At 36.8% G+C, this 24,511-nt stretch overlaps 1 protein-coding gene across 3 annotated transcripts in view; it reads right to left on the bottom strand.

Moving 5' to 3' along the window:
• ARID4A (AT-rich interaction domain 4A) overlaps positions 1-24,511 on the bottom strand; it is a 70,927-nt gene that overhangs the window by 29,012 nt on the left and 17,404 nt on the right. For all 3 annotated transcript variants that reach the window (XM_032251183.1, XM_032251186.1, XM_032251184.1), the window contains exons 8-12: positions 22,270-22,402; positions 17,655-17,734; positions 16,697-16,773; positions 16,133-16,299; positions 1,644-1,716 (exon numbers count right to left, since the gene is read on the bottom strand). In XM_032251183.1, the coding sequence (XP_032107074.1) occupies positions 1,644-1,716; positions 16,133-16,299; positions 16,697-16,773; positions 17,655-17,734; positions 22,270-22,402 (530 nt within the window). The remainder of the gene's footprint in view (positions 1-1,643; positions 1,717-16,132; positions 16,300-16,696; positions 16,774-17,654; positions 17,735-22,269; positions 22,403-24,511) is intronic.

The following is a 24,511-nucleotide window of genomic DNA, read 5'->3' as shown; positions in this document are numbered from 1 at the left end:
TTTAACTGCCAATGAATTGAGTAAAACTAAACATTGGGACTGCATGGTATGGCCAACAATGTTGCTGATTCAAGAAGCTTGGGCATAGGGCTGGGTGCAGTGGCTCACACCTATAATCCCAGCACTTTGGGAGGCCGAGGCAGGAAGATCACTTGAGCTGAGGAGTTTGAGAGTAGCCTGAGCAACATGGCGGTATCCTGTCTCTACAAAAATTAAAAGGAAAAAATTAGCTGAGTGTGGCAGTGTGTGTGCCTGTGGTCCCAGCTACTTGGGAACCTGAGGTGGGAGAATTGCTTGAGCCCAGGAAGTGGAGGCTGGAGGGAGCCATGTTCGTGCCACTGCACTCCAGCTTGGGTAATGGAGCAAGACTCTGTCTCAGAAAAAAAAAAAAAAAAAAAAAAAAAAGTGTGGGCACAACCAAACACAATAGAAAAGATAACATTTACAGCCTGGTTCCATTTTCACTGCTTTGACACCAATGTTAAGACTGTTAGCAGTAATCTGAAGGATGATACCTAACGGCAACACAGAATGTTTAGGACCAATTTATCTTAAGATTTTCTAGGACTAACAAATGCCAAGGAGTATGACGGTTTACAATGGTTCTATTATGCTACCTATATTAGAAATATCATCCTTTTCAGATAATGGTTGGTCTCCTTTATGTTTAATTTGCTGAGAACAAAGATCAGGCTAGTTTATTTGCCACAAATACATCATGAGTAATTAGTGGGTATGCAGATTAACATTATGACCGGTCACTTTCTATTTCTGAAATATCAGAATATTTTTTAGTTTTTTAGTGACAAGGGAAACTAAACTGTATCAAAATACTTTCATTTCTATGCAAAATAGATATTAATAGTTTAATTCCAAATAGTGTACTATTGTCAGGTGTAACTGATTCTGGGCTTTATTTAAAATCCAAAACTAGACAGACATGATGGTTCACACCTGTACTCTCAGCAATTTGGGAGGCTGAGGTGAGAGGATCACTTGAGGCCAGGAGTTTGAGAGCAGCCTGGGCAATATGGCAAAACCCATCTCTACAAAAATTGAGAGTAGCCTGAGCAATATGGTATCCTGTCTCTACAAAAATTAAAAGGAAAAAATTAGCTGAGTGTGGCAGTGTGTGTGCCTGTGGTTCCAGCTACTTGGGAACCTGAGGTGGGAGAATTGCTTGAGCCCAGGAAGTGGAGGCTGGAGGGAGCCATGTTCGTGCCACTGCACTCCAGCTCCGGTAATGGAGAAAGACTCTGTCCCAGAAAAAAAAAAAAAAAAGTGTGGGCACAACCAAATACAATAGAAAAGAAAATTAGCTGGGTATAGTGGCACATGCCTGTAGTCCCAGCTACTTGAGAAGCTGAGGCAGGAGGATCAATGAGCCCAGGAGGTCAAGGCCATAGTAAGTCAGGATCAAATCACTGCACTCTGGCCTGGGGATCAAAGCAAGAACCTGTCTGTCTCAAAATAAATACATAAATAAAATCCAAAACTGTGTATCTGCAATACTAACAAAAGCAATGCATATACTTAGAATGTACACATGTAAAAGAAATGACTACTTTAAAATAATGAGCATGTACCCGACGACTTGAAGTATAATAAATAAAAATAAAATAAAATAATGAGCATGAAAATACCTCTGTCTTCCATAAACTTATAAAGCTGCTGGAGGAAGTTGTCCCTCTCTTCAGGATCAAGTTCTTCCTCAGGCTGAAAAGATAAATATATAATATATGGCACAGTGAACTGGAAAAGATACAGGTCTTCTTTTGTTTATGTAAGCCCAATGTAAAGTCATCAAATTTTAATAAAGCTGGAAAATCTGAATTTTCTCAATATCCTACAATGCCAGATTTTAAGTAATATTTATGAAGATAAACAATGTCTACCCTTCACCCCATTAACCACTTTAATTCTACCTTTGAGTATCACTGTAGGGAATAAGATTAGACAAGTGGAAAAGATTCAGGAATAAAATGGAAGTGTTAGGTTTTCACCTTACTTGGTACTTTTTTTTTTTTTTTTTTTTGAGATGGAGTTTCACTCATGTTACCCAGGGGGGAGTGCAATGGCGCGATCTCGGCTCACCGCAACCTCCGCTTCCTGGGTTCAGGCAATTCTCCTGTCTCAGCCTCCTGAGTAGCTGGGATTACAGGCACGCACCACCATGCCCAGCTAATTTTTTTTGTATTTTTAGTAGAGACAGGGTTTCACCATGTTGACCAGGATGGTCTCGATCTCTTGACCTCGTGATCCACCCGCCTCGGCCTCCCAAAGTGCTGGGATTACAGGCTTGAGCCACCGCGCCCGGCCACTTGGTACTTTTTTTAAAGCCTATTAAAATACTAAGTGGCCCACACAAATACACTAGTAGATGAGCACAATAATACACATGTTCATTATATCATATATGTATATATAAAGGTAATTTTTATATAAACATTATAGTTTTTATTAGATGAATATAAACCAAGGATTTTAAAGTCACAGTGGCCAAGGATTTTCTTTAGATGGCACAATGTTTTAAAGAAATTTAAATGCATTTAAGTGAGTTATATACATTCTATTTTACCCCAGACCTCATCACCACCTCATCTCACAATAACCTGGTTTTCTCTTTTGCCTGCCTAGTATGGCCTCTGAAGTTGACTTTGCAACAGCTAAAAATAAGATAATTTGAGAAGTAATTCTTAAGGAAGAAAATAATTAGTTTGGGAAGGAAACTAGATATATAATTACTGACTTGGATCCTTTAAAAATTCTTAAAGTTTAGCAATCCTACAGAGAAACAAAACACTGATATGTTTCCTCCATATAAATGACCATAACTTACAGTATTACTTTCCTATGTTGTAAAAGAAGGGCTCAGATTTTTGTCTTTTTTTTCTTTCTTTTTGAGATACAGTTTTGCTCTTGCTGCCTAGGCTGGCATGCAATGGCATGACCTTGGCTCACTGCAACCTCTGTCTCCTAGGTTCAAGTGATTCTGCTGCCTCAGCCTCCCAAGTAACTGGGTGCCACTACGCCCAGCTAATTTTTTTTTGTATTTTTAATAGAGATAGGGTTTCACCACTTTGGCCAGGCTGGTCTCAAACTCCTGACCTCAGGTGATCCGCCTGCCCTGACCTCCCAAAGTGCTGGGATCATAGGCGTGAGCCACAGCACCTGGCCTGGATTTTTGTCCTTACAAAGCCATGTTCAAAGCAAAGGTAATGCTCAAGCAATAAACGTTGCATGTTCAGTGTCCAGAGGGCAACAGGTACTTTAAAATTATGTTATCTAATAATAGCTAATAATATAGCCAGGATCAATAAGCATGTAGTTGATTTAAATATGTAATAAAAAACCATGAGGATATCAAGAGAAAGAGAGTAAGATCTTTTATTACATAATGATTTATAACACTGAAATACTTTTACCAAATATAAAGAAATTTAAATCCAAGTTTTAAAATGTGTCAAAAATCAGCAAAAAGTTATTAATGCTCAAATCAAGAGATGGCAGTTTTTTCCCCATGTGAATTTAAAAATATTGCTTTTACGAAGTTAACTGCCAATGAGTTAACTCAAGAAAATAAGTAATTCAATAGCCCAGGAACGACTTCATATAATAATTTTAAGAACTTCTATTGTGGGGGGAAAAAATCAAAACCAAAACCATTTGTGCCAGACTGGCTCTACGCTTTGCCCGTGCCCTGTAATCATAATATCCTCTCTTCACATGAAAACTTCATTCCAGTATTCTTATTTTTAAAGACAGAATATTGCTGTTGTCCAGGCTGGAGTGCAATGACACAGTCTCGGCTCACTGCAAACTGTCTCTCGAGTTCAAGCGATTCTCCTGCCTCAGAATCCTAAGTAGCTGGGATTACAGGCACCTGCCACCACACCTGGCTAATTTTTGTATTTTTCGTAGAGATCAGGTTTTACCACGTTGGCCAGGCTGGTCTCAAACCCTGACCTCAGGTGATCCGCCCACCTCAGCTTCCCAAAGTGCTAGCGCCTGGCCTCATTCCAGTATTTATGATCCTACAGAAGTCAGGTAACACTTCTGTATAGAATATATGTAAAAACAATACCTTAAAAAGGTACTAATTTAAAATCAAAGTTGCTCCCCAACACAAGTAAACACAATCAACTCATCAATTGCAAGTTAGGTTGTACCCAACATTTGATAAATTCTTTATGATTAAGAACATATTTTTATAGATAAAATTTAAGTGTATTTTATTTAAGTTAGTTTCATAAGAAACTATGACCATAAAATTGTAAGTTTTGGTACAGTTATCAGTATAAAAAACAAGATATTAATGAATAAAGAATTCTACTTATAGACAAACACCCTGAGGGGAAATTTCTTTGCCACAAAAAAAAAAAAAAAACAAATAAAAGATGAGGCTATTAACAAAGTTATGAACTTATCTGATGTTTCTGTGAAAATTAAAATCGATCATCTCTTACAATAAGCCACCCCTCATAATTATTTTTGAAAACAGCCATGCTGCTAGTCACCTTGGAGTAAAACTACATATGCTAGAAAATGCCTCCAATTAGAAGAATGTGCCTTTATGACTTTTGTATGGGGCTCTCAATTGCTATCACGGTTTGCTTTCTCTGTTCATGGCATTTTCACAGCAATTTCTCTCCTGGTCAAGGTCTGGGACTATTGCATCTTCTAAGAGTTTTGGAGTGCGAGAGGATTATAAGAATTGGAGGTAGGGGTCCACTAGACCATGCTGAGGAGACTTCTTCCGTTTGTTTAGTCATTACATTTATACATGTAAAGAATAACTATGTACCCAGTAAAACGCCAGAGAGCCAGCAAAGTGGTTAAGGACATAAAAGTCACATTCATGATCATAATTTCAAGAAGTTTCCGATTTTAGTTAGTATATATTGCCTACTATTATAAGTAATTGTATATCTATCTATACAACTAGATTGTGAATTTTCTGACTTTAGGCACATGTCTTTGGATTAAGTTCAAACATTTACTGATGGTTATCATAAATCGAGATTGCTCAAAAGCAATGTGGATTAAAATGAGAACACATGGTACCTTCTATTTTTGCATCTCTGAGTTTGGCAGGGGGTATAGAAAGGTGAAAGAAGCCAACATAACACAATGTGTTGTAAAATATATGAAAGAATACAAGAGTAGCAAGTAAGGGAATGAATGGTTCTGCTTGAGATAGAACTGGCAATAGTAGTATTAGGCAGCTTCAAAATGTAAATAGTAAACATCCCTGCAGCTAAAGCAAACAGCGGAAGCCTGAGACAGACAAAGGCAGGCTGGGATTAGGAAAGGACTTTGCAATAGCATGCTAAAGAATTGAAACTTGATACTGTGGCTACATGTGAAGTTTGAGACAGCTAAAGAGAATTAGATCAGATGTGTATGTTTAAATTTTCTCAGCCAAGAATAAGTTTGATGGATTGGAAGGGAAAAGGAAGCTATTATAACAGTCCACCCGTGAAGGTAAGAAGGAGGGAGAAAGAGACAGAAAGGCAGAGTGACTGATAGGAGGAGAGGGAAGGAGAGAGAACAACTGCACCTGGCTTACTCATAATTTTACCACTAACGACTGGCATTTAGTTTAGACACTCATGTGAATGAAAATGTTATCTGTGCAAATGAATTGTGTAGAGAGTTTTCTTGTTTCACATTCATTGAGTATGAGACCTAAGACTTATGATACTATAAATGCAAGAGGAGTCAGAGAAAGAGAGAAAATAAGAATAGCTGAGAATGTCCGTTCGTTCTTTCTTTTTTTGAGACTGAATCTCGCTCTGTGATTCAGGCTGGAGTGCAATGGCGCGATACTGGCTCGCTGTAGCCTCCACCTCCTGGGTTCAAGCAATTCTCCTGCCTCAGTCTCCCGAGTAGCTGGGATTAGAGGAGCGCACCACCAGGCCCAGCTAATTTTTGTATTTTTAGTAGAGATGGGGTTTCACCATATCAGTTAGGCTGGTCTCGAACTCCTGACCTTGTGATCCACTGGCCTTGGCCTCCCAAAGTGCTAGGATTACAGGCGTGAGCCACTGCACCCAGCCAAGTATGTTCCTAAGACACAGGTGGGGCCAGGTGCAGTGGCTCACTCCTGTAATACCAGCACTTTGAGAGGCCAAGGCTGGCAGATTACCTTTGAGATCAGGAGTTCAAGACCAGTCCGGCCAACATGGTGAAACCTCGACTCTACTAAAAATATAAAATTAGCTGGGTATGCTGTTAAGCACCTTGTAATCTCAGCTACTCAGGAGGCTGAGGTAGGAGAATCACTTGAACCCAGGAGGCAGAGGTTGCAGTGCGCCACTGCACTCCAGCCTGGGCAAAAAGAGTGAGAATGTCTCAAAAAACAGAAAAAGAAAAAGACACAGGTGGTTATGGCCCATGACTTGCTGGCATTCACCTTATCCCTTGTCCGAATATATTAATCTGAAAATGAATGATTACACATTTGAAAATGGCACAAATTCTAGTAAACAGACTTCCTGCCATTTTAGTGGGATGGGAAACTGATATGGTTTGGCTCTGTGTTCCCACCCAAATCTCATGTTGAATTGTAATCCCCAATACTGGGAGAAGGACCTCGTGGGAGGTGATTGGATCATGGGGGCAGATTTCTCCCTTGCTGTTCTCGTGCAAGTGAGGTCTCATGAGATCTGGTTGTCTGAAAGTGTACAGCACTTCCCCCTTTGCTCTCTCTCCTGTTGCCACATGAAGATGTGCTTGCTTCCCCTTCACATTTTGTCCTGATTTTACATTTTCTGAGGCCTCCCCAGCCATGCCTGCTGTACAGCCTGTGGAACTGTGAGTCAATTAAACCTCTTTTCTTTAGAAAATACCCAGTCTAACGTAGTTTTTTATGGCAACGTGAAAATGGACTAATACAGAGACAAATACAATTTGTTATTAATTTGAAAAATAAGGTCATACCTTATTTTTGCAGGAGCTATTAACTTTCTTAGCTAGCAACTCTACTTTTCAACACACATTAGCAATGTGTACAGAAAGTGTCCAAATTGTCAAAATATGCCAGTAAAAGATGACTAACTTTACCCGAAGCCCCTCAGACCCATGTAACTTGTACATAGTTCTAAATGGTGGGTTGGGATAGTTTCCTAGCATATAACAGATTGGTCTCACAAATACTGATATTTAAAAGTGGGGAAAGGTATAATAACTAAACTTGATCTTTGTGGTTTCCCTATACTGTGTATTGTATGTGACAGTTCATATTATTGATGGGTATTCTCAGGTTTCAAGAACCCCTGTGGGAATTCCTTAAAAATTCTGTTCAGGCGCAGTGGCTCCTGCCTGTAATCCCAGCACTCTGGGAGGGCCAGGCAGAGTTTTAGACCAGACTGGGCAACACAGGGAAACCTTGTCTCTATAAAAAATAGTAATAATAATAAATTAGTCAGGCATGGTGATGCATACCTGTAGTCTTAGTCCCAGCTACTCAGGAGGCTAAGGTGGGAGGATGGCTTGAGCCTGGGATACTGAGGCCACAGTGAGCTATAATCACCACTGCACTCCAGCCTGGGTGACAGAATAAGACTATGTCTCAAAAAAAAAAAAAAGTTTTAATAATTACCTAACACTCCTCCATTTTGCGTGTATGAGGGGTACTAATTTTTTTCAATAGCAAAGGACTTTTGTGAAATAATGTTACTTTGGACACAAGCAGCTTTGTTTCCCCTTCATGATGCTGTCTATAACCCCTCTTATGGCCTTCTTCATAGGCACCCCTTCTCACCCCAACTCTGAAACTCCATCACGAGTCCTCATATTCCTCAGCTCTTAAATCCCTTTCTCCTCTCCTCGATCCCTACCACCTCAAAAATGAGGCTCCGTTTGAAAGCAGCAGGAGGAGTCCTCTGAAGTGGGCAGATCCCTATCATGGAAAGAGAGGTGTGAAAACAGCACCTTGCAAGCTCCACTCTGGGGAGTTAAGCACTGCAAGGAGTACATCAGAAGTGGCAGTTCTGAGGCCAGGTCTGGACAGGAGCACGAACATGAAGGAAGCAGCGATTCCAGTCCTGACATTTTTTTGTATAAAATTTTAAATTTGTAATATATTAAATAGCCTGATTATTTTTAATGTGAAATACCAGAACAACTTACTAAGGTAAATGCATAGAACATTTGTAAGCCATACTCACCCACTTTAATTCAGGTAGAGCCCTCTTTGTTACTACATAGACATCTGTTGAATTTTTAAAATCTCAGCTGTTGTTTATCATTTACTCACTTTCTGAGTTTTTTAAACTTGCATTTTATCTTTCTTATTATATTCAATATAACAAAGGGAATGGGGAACACAAAGGCAATATTCAATGTAATATAACTGACAGTTCAACAGCAGCTTCTGAACAATACCTAAGTAGTAGCAGGGGAGCTATAAGAAGTCCCATATCATGAAAGAACAGTGGAAAGGAGAATAAAAAGGTGGGCATGGGTCAAATCATGACAGGGCACACTTCTAAAGCCTGTGATAAAATACCCAGACTTTGTCCTAACGGTGCTAAAAGCCAATAAAGGGTTTCCAGCGAGAACAACCTATGTTTTATAAAGGTGTTTATGGATGATGAATATTAGAAGGGAAAAAACCAGAGGGAAGACACCTGGAATAAGGTGAACAAAATACAAACCAGAAGCATTGTTAGTCAAGAACTTTTACTCTAAGTGACAGAAAAATATCCCAAGCTGGCTTAAGCAAAAACTGTTTTATAAACTAACAAAATTATGTAAGAAAACGAGATTGCCTAGAGAGTACACAGTCTGAGAAAAGAGGTATCATAAAGTTACGTATTTTATCCTTTAACTCCCCACAAGGTGAATTTTCTAGAACCTTAAAACAAATCTCCCAGCACCGTATTTTTTTTTCTGCCTATGTTTCAGAGGAACAGCACCTTATTTCAAAGATTAATTTGCTAAGACAATTGCGTAACTCATATTCATTCATTTAATGAAGGTTTCATAGGAACCAAGCAAGCTCTGTGCTGATAGCTGTTAGATATATATACCGGTAGGAAAAGGAAAAAACAAAAACCCTAACATCCCGTGCTTTCACAGACCTTATAATCTAGAGGAGGAAAGAAGATTTTTTTAAAAATTAATTATTATACTTTAAGTTCTGGGGTACATGTGCATAACATGCAGGTTTGTTACACAGGCATACATGTGCTGTGGTGGTTTGCTGTACCCATCAACCCGTCATCTACATTAGGTATTTCTCCTAATCCTATCCCTCCTCCCACCCCCCGACAGGTCCCAGTGTGTGATGTTCCCCTCCCTGTGTCCATGTGGAGAGAACATTTTCTTAAAAGCCTGTAAAAAATTCTGAAACCTTTCTGAATCTCAGTTTTCTTCATTATAAAACAAACAGAAAAACAAAAACAGAGAAAGTTCTAGGAGATTTAAGGTTCTAGAAAGTTCACTTTGGGGCTGAGCACAGTGGCTCACGCCTGTATTACCAGCACTTTGGGAGGCCGACGTGCGAGGATCACTTGAGGCCAGAAGTTTGAGACCAGCCTGGCCAAAATGGTGAAACCTAGTCTCTACTACAAGTACAAAAATCAGTTGGGCATAGTGGCGCATGCTTGTAATTCCAGCTACTAGAAGGCTGAGGCCCAAGAATCACTTGAACCTGGAAGGTGCAAGTTGCAGTGGGAGGAAATCATGCCACTGCATTCCAGTGTGAGTAAGAGAGTGAGACTCTGTCTAAAAAAAAAGAAAAGAAAAGAAAAAGAAAGTTCACTTTAGGAGGAACTATGGCATAAGGTATCTAACTTCCCTTCATAATCTCTCTTTTTTCAGGCAAGGCAATGCACTCTAAGGCAATCTCATATGTATTTATGTATATACGTATTTTCATAGACTCTTGTGAGGATAAAATAGAGTCTTAATTTAAAAACCATCAAGTCTCTATGAATAATCCGAGAAGATTATTTGGTGTGGTCATCTTTACTTGTTTGTATCTCCTACAAAAGGTAAACATTTTAATAGTGGTATAATGAAAAGTGCACCTTGATGTGTGTTCTGGTACAACAGATACATTTTGTTGTCACAACACCTCAGTGAAATAAAGACAAATTTAAAAAGAAAGCTTAACATTTTTAACTTTCAGTTACACTTCAGGTTTAACTTTAGGTTTAACTTAAAGTGAAAAGCAAACCAAACCAACAGTAAGTCTGGTAACTCTGGTGAGCCACAGGTCAAAATGACTACGTAGGTTATCAATAAGCTCCACCCCAAGTGGAATTCTGAAGAACTGTCCAGAAAGTTGTCATATGTAAAAGCTGATGACTGATAATATGAAGATTAGAAGAAAGAAAACTGGGAGAAAAATTCACAATCTTTATAGACATTTGTCATTTAGTGTAAGGGCTAAGAGCCAAGACAGCATGTGTATTACAAGAATACAATAATTAAATATTGAGTAAATATTACATTAAATAACGTACATTATACTGCTTTTAGAAAGAGGTGGCATTATGTAATATGCTTTAGAAATATTTTAATCCAAATGAATAAAAACCACAACCTCTTTTGTTCCCTACAGTTATTTTATTCCTAAAGGAATCACATACTGTATATATTTTCAGCTAAAAAAAAAAAAAAAACTATTGTAGATCCAGTATGGAGAATAGATTGGAGGAGAGCAAGGATGGATGCTGAAAGAACAATTAAGTTGTTATTGTTATTGCATTAGCCTAGGTAAAAGAGAACACTGGCCTGGACTAAGATTGACAGAAGGTAGAGAAAAGCAACCAAAGGAAGTGGGCAAATTTGAGAGCTATTCGAGTAGGTGGAAGAGAAAGGACTGGGTGTCTGATTGGACAGGGGTATAAGAGAAGAATAATCAAGATGATTTATGTGTATCTAGCTTGGACAGCTGTGTAGATGTTGCTTCTATTAAAATGAATTAACATCAGCCAGGAAAAGGATAGGTTTAGGGAGAAAGAAGATGAATGCAGTCTTGCACATACTGAGTTTGAGTACATACAACTTAAGATGAAAACCTCATTGGCAGTTTAATATAAATATCACGAGCTAAGACAAGACACCTTTGATGTACATATAGATATGAAGTCATTTTAGATAGGAAGTAGGCCAAAAAATTATGATGTCATGGATATCAAGCATTCTAAGAAGTTAGGTGTGTTACAGGTACTGAATACTACTCAGTAGTCAAATAAGATCAAGACAAAAATTTGTTTGGTTTAGTATAAAAGTTTGTTGGAGTCATTGGTGCCCCTAAAGTTGCTTTAGTTGTGGGAGAGCAAGACACACTACAGTGAACTAAGAGGGAAGGGGAGCTCAGGAACAATGTATGTAACTCTAAGCAATCTGCCCATGAGAATGAAGAAGGAATGTAGTTATCTGGAGAGGAAAGCACAGAGGTTGTCCGAAGACTAGTGGAGGAAATATGGAGGGGTTGTCAGAAGGCTGGGAAAGATGTAAGCATGTTTTAAAAAGCTGATGAGAAGGATACAACCAAAAGGAGTAAGTTAAAGATGCAAGAAAGAAAAGAGAGAGTTGATAATCTGTGTCTTTTCCTGAAAGGAAGAAGGAAATGAGATCTAGAGCATAACCTGAGAGACTCATAGAGGAGGACCAAAAGCTATCAATTGTGCCTTAGGGGAAAGACAGCAGGCAAACAGGTTTACAGCATGCTGGCATCTGAAGCTCCCAATTTCTTTATGAAGTTGTAGTGGAATGGGTATAGGGTCATTGGTTTAATGGATAAAATAACGATTTGCTTACAGAAATTGGGAATTGACCAATAGTGCTGAAGGCCCAGTGAAATTTGGTGATCATAAAGTTCACAATGCTACTATCCTTTCTGTTGTACACCTACAGAAAATTTCAGAGCTCCCATAAGAGATGATATATTCACAGTAAGACACTTATATTTCAGAAAACAGTTTTAACAACAGCCTGCCTAAAATAAACAATTACATGATTCTTGCATTGTTATCAATTAACTAAGCATAGTAATTTTTCCCCATTTGAAAAGGTACACATTTTAATCAAGATGTCATTTAAACGCAATCAAATCCGAGATTTTTAGTATCAACTCCCTCATATGACCACAACTATAAAATGCATTGATATAAAAGTATCTTTTAAAATACATAAAAATATAGCTGTATGTAGCTCTATTTGTGTGTATACATGTTGAATCCTTATTAATCTGATTAGAGGACCCTAACTGGGCTAGAGTCTTATACTAACACTGTGAAGAAAGGCTCTGCTAAATACGTAAGGGCATTTTTGTTTGCTTAAAGGGCTAAATTTTAAGATTTTAGCAAGTCAGTTGTTATACATGTTTGCAAGCTAAAGTCTCAATTATTCATGGAAGGTTGGCTTTTTAGGATCTGCTTAGAAATGCTTCATTGCCAATTCAAGTTATTAGATAATACCTAAAATGTTAGCATTACATTTAAAATATTCTTTAAATTTTACCAACTTAGCATGGTTTCCCTAAGTTATGAAGCATTTACTCTAAGTTTATACCTAAAGTAATCTTGAATGATCACCAACAAATGCCTTTACAGTCCACAAAAAGGCATAAGCATGCACAAATAACAGAATTTAAACATCAAAATAATATTAATGTTTCCATGAATAAACAAACTCAAGCACTTATAATTTTTTACAACAGTGGAATACAATCGTAGGCATTAAATCTACCAGTGGTCCCTAGATGATTCCCAATATTAGAGAAATGGCAGTAGTTCTTTAAAAATTCACTGAATTCAAATTTTCATTACTAAATATGAAATTATAAGAGTTTTTAAAAGGGCCCAACATATAAGCCTACTTATTATAAGCCAGAGTGATTTAAAAAGCTAAGACTAGTCACATTCCCCTTGATACTCAATTTTATGAACAACCATCCATTTATTTTACCCTTAGAAAACTCTCCTATATTTATCCAAAGTAAATATGTCAGGAATAAATGAATAATTAATATGATTACATGTTTATAGGTTTTTTTAAAATCAATTTCAAAGGTGAAAATCCAGTAATATCTTTTCTAATACAAAATTTTCTTAACAAAAACATTTAAGTAATACCCATAAAAATATTCCCCAGGGCTTTTTTCAATGTAATTAATGAGTTCAAATTTAAAGTCATCAATATAGATAAAACCTACTTTCTGTCAGATCCTCAATCTTTTCCCACACAGTAACAGCATGAGATATATGTTTGTACTCATATCCTGAACTACCAATACTTAGGAATTCAAATTAATATTAAGTGGAAAAGGTGCTCTTTCGTGTAAAGTCACAGAATCTCACATCTCCTTATTAAGGTGAGTTAAAATACCCAAAGCATCAAATATAAAAACAACGTTCACTGCCCATTAACACTGCAGAAGTATCTAACACTTGTATGATTCTACTGCATGAAATTTGCTTGCTATACTAAAAACACAAAATGACAGAGTATAGTATTGTTATAGTGGTTTGGAGAGCCTTATAAAAGATCTTTTTGATTATTGTAATGCAACGCTGAATCTTCATGAAAAGCATAGCATCATTACATTTAGGGAAGACTCGGATCTGTAATGTAATACAACAACTTAGCCTCACCTACATGGTGGTAAAGGCCCATAATGACTAAGCCAGGTAGGCCATGGCTTATCAGATTTTTATTTATTTTATACCATAGTCATTCCCTTCCTCTTTGTTGTATATAAAGTGCTTTTCAGTTTACCAGTATACTACACTTTTAAAAAATAACTGTTCAAGACAAGTTACAATGATTCAGCAACTAAATCTCAAACCCAAGAGCAAGAAATGCAGCTGATTTTTTTCTAAAGCAACAAAATTTCACTCAAGAAAATCGTCCTGTCTGGCCAGAGAAAAAGAATTAGTTTAGTAATTCAATAAAACATGCTATGAAATTGATCATCTGAAAAATAAATAACCATATGAATCAGTTCCTAAATTCTGTAATTTTAATGTTATTTTTCAGTAGATGAAAAGCTTCTTATTTCATTTAATTTTAACAGGCTCATAATTTAGTTGACACATTTTAAGATACTATCCTTGTAAGCTTCCTTATCTTTAAAAATTTATTTACTATTACCTGCAAACAATAGGTAACAGAGCTTTGCCTCTGCTCTTCATTCTTTTTTACTAACGTATACTCCCACAGCTTGCATAAAACATTACAATATTTATGAAATTAATTATTGTAATAAGAGCACTATTTACAATTTACTATTTTATAGCCACCCTCTGCAACTTTCTATAAAGCTCTTTTTACCCTCTTTGTTTAAAATTTCAGGGTTTTATAGAGGGTGGGGGGTAGGGAAAATGCATTCTGTAAGGGACACCAATTAAAAGTATTAGTAAAATAAAGAGACTAATCTTTCTTCAATATAGGGCAATATAAGATCCTAACTAATGTTAATTTAAAAAACAAAAGCTAAATCTCAGATTTGCAACAGTTCACACCCTGAAAATGTGGCCTATTTATCCTGAAAACATATAATCTATAAATAAATACAGATAAAATATAAAAATCACATGTAATATTCTGACTTTAAATCCTGAATTTTGCCAAACTGTCTCATTACCATTTTCATTTCAAAATCTATCTCGTTTTAGAAAAATAGCCTTCATCCATTGATATTCTAAAAATAGACTCCTACTGTCTTTTTTACAAGAAAGAATATCGCTTGGTTATGAGTCCTTACATATCAGCTACATCATCAATACCTAAAATTCTTATTTAATTCCATTTTTGGCAATCAAAATGGTAACTAAACATACAAAAAATATCTTACCTATATGCTGCATTTTCTTTCAAATGCAAAGTGGTTAGATTCCCCTTCTACTTAATCAGTACAGGGTCTGGACATTTTTCAGTCTGACTTGCAAATATTTGCTTTCCCTCTTAGGGCATAGCATCCGCAGGGTTATACAGCACTACTTACATTCTCTTCCACATAAAAATCAGACATTACATGAAAGGAAAAGAAAGACAGCCCATTTCAAAGCATCTGGCAAACCTCCATTGGCAACCTGCCAAGCCTCTGCTAAACCTTCCTGTCTTTCCGAGCATGCTCACTTAAAACCAACAGCACGTTACTATGGCAACTCTGTAGGCAGCCTGTAAGTATGAACCGCCATTCTGATTTCAGAGTGTAAAAAAAACAAATACTGCAGGGGAAGTAAAAGGAAAGAAATAGCATATGCCCTTCATTACATACGAGTATACTCATTTCATTTCATAAATTCATATTCGTGTATTTAAAACAGAAACAAGCATCCCACATTTTTCCAGGGAAATATAGGTCCCCCTTTTCAGTAAATTCATTGTCTTTGTCTTGCCCCTAAGCCCTTTTACCCACAACAACCAAAAATATACTAGACAGTTTAACCTATTTGATACAACACTGCAGAATAGACAACAGTATTCATATAAGCAATCACACGGTCCTCCATAAAAGATTTCCTACAATTATATGCATATTTTAAATGACACGGCAATATTACAAAGAAAACCATTAGCACTTACAACATACAATCTAAATCTTTTCAATGATTTATCAAATTGCCAAATGAAATTTTCTTTGGGGTTTGGATAAGATTTTTTTTACCCTAACTATCCTTAAAATATTGTGAAATCTCTGAAAGAGGTTTTGAAGTTAACCAGGCCAGACCTGGGTGCAAATCCCTGTTCTACCCATTTTAGTTGTGCCAGCTTGGAAAAGTTACTTAACTTTTCTGAACCTTCTTTTCCTTCCCTTTAAAGTAGGGTAACAGTTACTTCATATGGTAATGAGTTAACACATGTAAAATACATAAAAATTACATTTCTTTCCTCATGGGTTGTTTTGGAAAAGATCCAGAAAAAAACAGTTTGCACTTGTTGATTAATTAACCTAAAAAGTATTTTCTAGTAACCTCTTACTAAAAATTAGTTCTGATTTACACACTATGCTATAAGCCAAAGAGCTTTCTCAACACCCAAAGCAAGGAATGCTAGAAATGGACAGAAACAAATAACAGAGAATCTAAACAGAGGAAAAAATATATGAAGGTATTTTCACTAGAGAGTATTAAGATGTTTTTATTTGTTACAAACAAAGTACACCTACCACCTCTTCTTCTGCCTTTTTGGCCTCCTTTTCCTTCTCTTCATCATTTTCTTCAACTGGGCCATCTTCATCATCACTACTGGATGACTCAAGGATTTCACTTATATCCATTTTCCAACTATCAGGAACAACTCTAGTTTTTAAGAAGATGCCTGCTTTCTGAAGCCCTAAAAATGAAAATGTACTTCAGCAGTTGCTATGGAATTAGCAGCACGGAACAATAGAAAAGGCATGGCATTCAGAATCAGAAGACCTGAATTCAAATTCAGCTGTCATTTATAAAATGATACAGTAAGCCTGAACATATTTCATAAGTTATAATGTTATATGAACATTTGTTATTACTTTATGGAATACTGTGAAAAATCTTAATGATAAAATATGAAAAGTTAAACTTAGCTAATAATCACAAATCAAATATATCTAGACATTAAAAAAAAAATCAAATAAGAGTATCAACTCTAAACAGTTAAAATGGCACCAAAGAATATCAGTCTGGCTTTATTTGCTACTTTCCATATAGAGCCACAACATAAAACAATAGCATAATTCATCTTATCTTACCTGGTTTAGTGGAGAGCTCAGATTCTGGTAGACTGAGAATATCTACTTCCTTAATGTCCTTTCTTGCTATAGAGTAACTAATTATAGAGAAGAAGGGAGAACAACTTATTCAATAAAAATTATCACTTAAATAGTCCATGCTAACATACAGAAAAATAAAAACCTCAAAATCAAAATATTGCCTATCAAATGTTTTTATCTCAGTCCTTAATAAAAGGTAAGAAGAGGTAATACAGGCAAAGCTAGTTATCTTAGTTCTAAAGTTTTATATACTCAATTTGGTACACTGATTATATAATCCTCCTACAGATAGTATGGGATAATTTATATCAGCATGATGTTTTCAACACTTGTAGACAACAATGCTATTTTAATACTTCTGAAATTTATTTTTCATTTTAGTAAAAAAGTGCATTTACCAGATAGGAATATTGAAATGTTTTTATAGCTGTAAGACATATTATTGTATTAAATTTTTCACAGAGAACTATAACTCAAAAATTTTTAATTTCACTTTTTTAAATTATAAAGCAGAGATGAGTTTATGAAAGGGTTTCTAAAAGTCTGAATTTCAATCATGAAAAAAGTCAAAATAGTTGCTCCAGTAATATAGATTAAAAAATAAGCTTTGTAGTTAATAGTAAATGTCACATGCTACACATGATAAAAATACAGGATTTTACAATTAAGGAAAAAAAATCAATACCGCTAAAAAACAACCACCACCAAAAAACTGTTCTTTATCTCGTTCTCGCGTAATGTTGTTCACAGTTTTTATATAAAATTTATCAGTGAAAAATATCCTACATTACAAAAAGTCAAAACATATTAGGTCACAACTTCTCAGTTCATGAATGGTTAGACTTTTAAAAATAAAGTTTTGGTGGGGGAGGGCTCTATCATTGTAATTCCGTTTTTTTCCTTCCCATGTAACATCATTAAAGGATTCATTACTCACAATTTAGAATCAATAAATGATCGAACTAAACACTGATCCTTTTTCACGGTGATGTCATCATTACAGCTGGGAGATACTACCTGAAATATAAAGTAAGAACAGATTGATTCCTACTTCCTGTGCTCAGAAAAAGAATATTTTTCAAAAGAACAATTCTGAATCCCCGAACTTCTCAGATTATATCTTACAAAAAAAAAAGCTTCATTATAAATAGCTTCCATTATTAATGAATTACTTACACAAAAAGATATGCTTATATTTTGTTTAGCACATTGACTGTCTAGAAATTCAGTTTATCCATAGTCATTAGATTATAAAATGAATAATTAATGAAATACAGGTCCAGGCATAGTGACTCACACATGTAATCCCAGCACTTTGGGAGGTCAAGGTGGGCAGATGGATTGAGCTCAAAAGTTTAAGACCAGCCTGGGCGGCATAGTGAGACTGTGTCTCTACCAAAAATACCAAAAATTAGCCTGGTGTGGTGGCGTGTGCCTACAGTCCCAGCTACTCGAAAGGTTGCGCTCAAGTGACCCCATGAGGTGGGGGCTGCAGTGAGCCAAGATCAAGCCACTGCACTCCAGCCTGGGTGACAGAGTGAGTCACCATCTCAAAAAAAAAAAAAAAAGTAAATCAAAATGTAACCAGCACTTTAAAAATATCAGGATTTATTCTAAGCTAAATAATACTTCATTTATTGTCCAAAAAACAAAATGCATAATCTGTGATGAAAATTTGGCATATAATTTTTAAAAATATACTTGAATAAAGATCTATTCTGAAATCTGGTCATTTTAAAAAAAACCTATGTTAGCTTTTTTTCTTTTTAACCAAGATATGTACAATTCTTAGTAATTAAAACAAGTTAAAAAATCAACAAAGAACTTAATTTCTTAACTTCTGAAAATAATATCTTAAAAGTATCATTAGTAAATCATCTCTGTATTCTTTATAGATTTTATAAACAATTGATGAAATGTATGTTTGTGCTCTTCCCTAACACTAGTCTCTCTCTGCTACATTCCAGCACCATTCACAGACCTCTGTGCACTGACGGAAATGTTCTACATCTGCACTACCCAATACAGTAGCAGTGAGTCACATGGTTCTAAGCGCTTGAAATGTGGCTGGTACAACTGAGAGACTGAATTTTTAATTCTATTATATTTTAATTTAGTTACATTTAAACTTAAATGGCCACATAGGGTTCATGGTTATCATACTGAACAGTGTATATCCAGATAATTGAATAGCCTTGGCAGACACATACGCTGTCTTAACACTAGATGGAAGTAAATATTTTTTGTTTGTTTGCTAGGTGCTGGTAATTATTATTATTTTTTTTCTTGAGACCGAGTCTCACTCTGTCGCCAGGCTGGAGTGCAGTGGCACCATCTCAGCTCACTGCAACCTCCGCCTCCCAGATTCAAGCTATTCTCTTGCCTCAAGGCGCCACCACGCCCTGATAATTTTTGTATTTTTAGTAGAGACAGGGTTTTACCATGTTGGCCAGGATGGTCTCGATCTCTGGACCTTGTGATCTATCTGCCTGCCTCAGTCTCCCAAAGTGCTGGGATTACAGGTGTGAGCCACCATACCTGGCCTACTGGTAATTATTAGACTAATACTATAGCTGTGCCAACCCTCAAGGAGCTAACAGCGTACTGAAGGAGCAAACATAAAAATATACACAAAAACAACACAATGGAGGATAAGTACAGTGATACCACTAGGCACATAATATGAAAACATGGAGGAGGAAGATTTCACCTAACCTGGGCAAGAAAAAGGTGTGGCAGGAAAAGCTTAAGGAAAATTTTAAAGGATGAGTAGGCATAACCCAAGGTCTAAATATCTCACCTATGAACTATTTAATGGCCTTCAAATAGATTCCTGCCACCTCCAATCTTTCCAGCAACATACCACTTCCTCATTCACATTCCTAAATATGTAGCTCAAATAACATCACTCCTCTGCAAAATTCTCTCCAGAATTATGTCCAAATTTTTAGATGAACTTTTAAAGACTCTTCTGCCCTAGATTCAAATTATGTTTGCTGGTATATTTCTTATTCCTCCCCTATTCACATGTAATATTTAGCCAAAATGAATTCCCAGAGCAAACAGTTCCATGAACAAACCCATTGCTATTTTTTTAACCTATTTTTTTTTGTTTCCTCTAGTGAAGCTTTGCCTACTATCTTTAAACCCTTCAAAGCTCAGCTCAAAAGCACCTGCTTTGTGAAGGCTTTCTGAATTTTCCTCAAATAAATGTAATCTCTCAGGCCAGGGAGTCCTAATATTGAACACGTATTGTTTTATATTACCGCTACTTGGATTATTCTGTGCATTATAGAGAATATCATCAACTGTAAGAATAGTGTCTTACTCATTTTTTATTTTCAATATCCCCTGGTAAATTATGATAAATCTACTGAGTAAATAAAGAAATTTGTTATTTAAAAAAAAAAAAAAAACTCTTGGCAAATCTACTTATTTTTCTATGTAACTGAAAGGTTCAAGGGACTTTCAGAATTTTCCCATATAAATTATTATCTAGGAACTGAGTGATACATTTACATGCACACAGAAACCTAAAAATATACTTTCAGCTATTTACAGGATTATAATCTGATTTGGAACACATTTTGTGCCACAATTATTATTAGAGATAAGTGATACCAAAATCCAAAGGGACATACTTATGTTAAGAGTACTTAGGGGCCAGGCACAATGGCTCACACCAGTGATCCCAGCACCTTGGGAGGCCAAGGCCATCGTTTGAGCCCAGGAGTTTGAGACCAGCCTGGCCAACGGCAAAACCTTGTCCCTACAAAAGATACAAAAATTAGCCAGGTGTGGTGGCACACACCTGTGGTCCCAAGCTACTCAGGAGGCTGAGGTGGGAGGATCACCTGAGCCCAGGGAGGTGGAGGCTGCAGTGAGCTGTGATCACATCACTGCACTCCGGCCTGGGTGACAGAGACCCTCTCTCAAAAACAAAACAAAACAAAACAAAACAAAACAAAGAGTATTTAAGAGAGACCCTACAAAAAGGGTAGGACTTGAATTGAACTTTAAGAGATATTTAAGAGGTGATAAAGGAGTGGAGGAGGAAGTATAGGAATTGGAAGAGAAGAGACAGGCATTAATTATCAATTATTTTTTATTCCACTCTGAAATAATTCTCGTCTCTCTCTTATTATTCCTTATCTGTGTAAGCAAAAATTGGCTTTCTCTACCAACTCACCTAAAACATGCCATTTCCAAAATCTTCCTTAAAATTTAGGTAAACCCCTCCTTTTCCATACACCCTTTCTTAATCCACTGTGTACCAAAGTTTTTCTAAATTTACTATATAATCTTTAATAACTACGTAATCTCTTAGATGTCTATAGTAAGCTTCTTGAGGGCAATACAGTTAAGCCTCATATTTGTTTACCCTCTAAGGAACTTAGAACAAAGCCGAACTCACTGCAGATCCTCAGTAAATACTAATTAATTTAAGGCAGGGATAAAGGCTTAGAGGAGTGAGGTATCTTAAAAATGGGGCAATTAAAGAACTTGAGTTTATACTAAAAACAGAATATAAACTAAGAGCCAGGGATGGCCTCAAACATCCATTTAAAAAATGCTGAACTGATCAATTAGGCAGACTTGTTGAAGGTTTTTATATTTGAGAATGGGACTATCATGACTAAATCCATATTTTAAAAAGACTTCTCAGCCCTGTAATCCCAGCCCTTTGGGAGGCCAAAGGGAGAAGATTGCTTGAGCCCAAGAGTTTGGGACTGGCCTGGGCAATATCGTGAGTCTACATCTCTACAAAAAGTAAAAAATAAAAAGAGAAGTATGGAGGTGCATGCCTGTAGTTACAGCTGCTTGGGAGGCTGAAACAGGAAGAATGCCTGAGCCTAGGAGGCCGAAGCTGCACTGAGTTGTGCTCACATCATTGCTCTCCAGCCTGGGCAACAGAGTGAGACCCTGCCTCAAAAAAAAGGGAGAAAAAAGATTTCTCTATAAAAGTTAGTTCTGGGGCCGGGAGTGGTGGCTCACCTCTGTAATCCCAGCAGTTTGGGAGGCCAAGGTGGGAGGATCACAAGGTCAAGAGATCGAGAGCCATTCTGGCTAACATGGTGAAATCCCATCTCTACTAAAAATAGAAAAATTAGCTGGGCATGGTGACGTGTGCCTGTAATCCCAGATACTCGGGAGACAGAGGTTGCAGTGAGCTGAGATCACACCACCACACTTCAGCCTAGCGACAGATCGAGACTTCCCCTCAAAAAATAAAAAAAGTTAGTTCTGGAAAATTAGTCTGAATTAATAGTGAAGAAAGAATTCAAGAATCAAGTTAAGGGAACCCATGATAATGGGAATAGAGGGAAGAAATATAAAACAGCTCAATAAAAGGTTACAGAGAATTAAAAGAAAGAGAATAGCCAAAGAAGACAGTGAAGTATTCTGGACCTGACTATGATTATTCAATTAAAAAATCTCCAATAAAGTACAAATTTGTTTAATACTTTCAAAATATTTTAAATGCTTTAAAAAAATCCACTTTAAACAAATATTTAGAGGGCTGATTAACTTTGCAAAGAAGCCTTACTTACCAAAGCAGGATACCATTCAGTCCTCTCAGTTGTAGACACCACACTTACAACTTTTCCTAGTAACTCATCATTGAGACGCCGCTTGTCTTCGTCTTCCTCTTCACTACTTTCTTCTTCCTTTTCATCTTCGGTACTAAAAGTTAGAATAACTTGATCATTATCCTAACACAAACTATTATTTGATACAAAGTATTGTGCATTTAATATGGTCAATTCAATTTCTAATGGATTACCCTTAGGTGGTAGCCTCTTCATTCTTACTGTAATTGAAGACATGGGTCCCTCCTTAGCCTCACAGAAGTATGTAGTCCTGAGCTATCTAGGTAACTCTGAGTTCACTTGACTAGATTAATGAGTGCTTGGACTTAGGCTCTCATACCACCACCACCTGGGACAGAAAAACCTAATTACACACCGTTAAGTACTTATTTTGCCAAATACTTTTTTTTTTTTTGGAAGACCACCCTTCCATTTTAATGCCAGATAATATAACTTTAATTTTTTAACTTGCTATGAAGATATCTCATTAAAACACACCTAGGGGTTTATTTAGGTAACTTATCTGGGTAACTAAAGTTTACCCTTATGTGTCAACAAATTTTAAGTGCATATATATATAATTATTATTATTTTTTGAGATGGAGTCTCGCTTTGTCACCCAGGATACAGTGCAGTGGCATGATCTCGGTTCACTGCAACCTCAACCTCCACCTCCCAGGTTCAAGCAATTCTCCTGCCTTAGCCTCCTGACTAGCTGGGATTACAGGCATGCACCACTACTCCAGCTAATTTTCGTATTTTTAATAGAGACAGGATTTCACCATGTTGGCCAGGCTGGTTTTGAACTCCTGATCTCCAGTGATCCGCCCGCCTCAGCCTGTCAAAGTGCTGGGATTACAGGTGTGAGACACCGCACCCGGCAAAGCCTATAGTTTTAAAAATAAAAATAACTACGTACTCCCATTTGAGCTCTTAATGAATATACATTGAATCTGACAACTTCTTGAAGATACCCTGCAATGATAATGTTTGGTAATATTGCCATAATTACCATTATGTTGATAATGATTGATAATGTTGCAGTTTACTAAAGTATACAGAGCTATTAGCTCTTATTAAATGGCTCAAAACCATTTAGCTCATTATATTTTTCTGGTTTTAATCCTTCATTTTTTTCTCCTAGACTTCTCAGCTGTGTGACTCACTGACTACATTTACTAATCCTACCTATATTTTATTTTGACATATCTTCCAATCTACTGCACTCAGAAACCAGATAACTCAATGTGTTAAAATTATAAGGGAGTTTTCTTTCTTTTTATTTATTTTTTTTTTTATTGAGACAGTCTCACTGTGTCGCCAGGCGCCAGGCTGGAGTGCAGTGGCACTATCTTGGCTCACTGCAATCTCCACCTCCCAGGTTCAAGCAATTCTCCTGCCTCAGCCTCCCGAGTAGCTAGGACTACAGGTGCGTGCTGCCACGCCCAGTTAATTTTTGTATTTTTTAGTAGAGACGGGGTTTCACTATGGTCTCAATCTCTTGACCTTGTGATCCGCCCACCTCGGCCTCCCAAAGTGCTGGGATTACAGGCGTGAGCCACTGCACCCGGCCTGGGAGTTTTCAGTAGAAGTCTATGGAGCTAGCTTATGAATAAAAACTGGGTAGTGAACTATTAAATATAGATCATGTCCTGAGTACTTATTACACACTGATAAATTTATATATATATTATCAGTTGGGCACAGTAGCTCATGCCTGTAATACCAGCAATTTGGGAGGCCGAGGCGGGTATATCATTTGAGGTCAGGAGATGGAGACCAGCCTGGCCAATACAAGAAAACCCCATCTCTACTAAGATTACAAAAATTAGCCAGGTGTGGTGGCACATGCCTGTAGTCTGGCTACTCAGGAGGCTGAGGCACGAAAATCACTTGAACCTGGGAGGCAGAGGTTGCAGTAAGCTGAGATCGCATCACTATACCCCAGCCTAGGTGACAGAGTGAGATTCCATCTCAAAAAAACAAACAAAAAAAAATGAAAATTGTATACATTATCTAATCCTCACAAAATCCGGAAGACATTATTGTTACCATTTTCCTCAGCAATAAATTGGGAATAATAATCTCTTGCGGGATTTTATGAAGATTTGAGTTAATACACATAAATGTAGTTAACTTTAAAGAGCTTAATTTTCCCAAAGTGATATATCTAATACATGGCTGAGTTGGGATTTCCATTTAG

The sequence above is a fragment of the Sapajus apella genome, unplaced genomic scaffold (genome assembly GCF_009761245.1).
Source record: "Sapajus apella isolate SASKATOON/1434 unplaced genomic scaffold, GSC_monkey_1.0 scaffold74, whole genome shotgun sequence".
In the NCBI taxonomy this organism is placed as follows: domain Eukaryota; kingdom Metazoa; phylum Chordata; class Mammalia; order Primates; family Cebidae; genus Sapajus; species Sapajus apella.
This window is presented reverse-complemented; position numbering and strand designations above follow the sequence as displayed.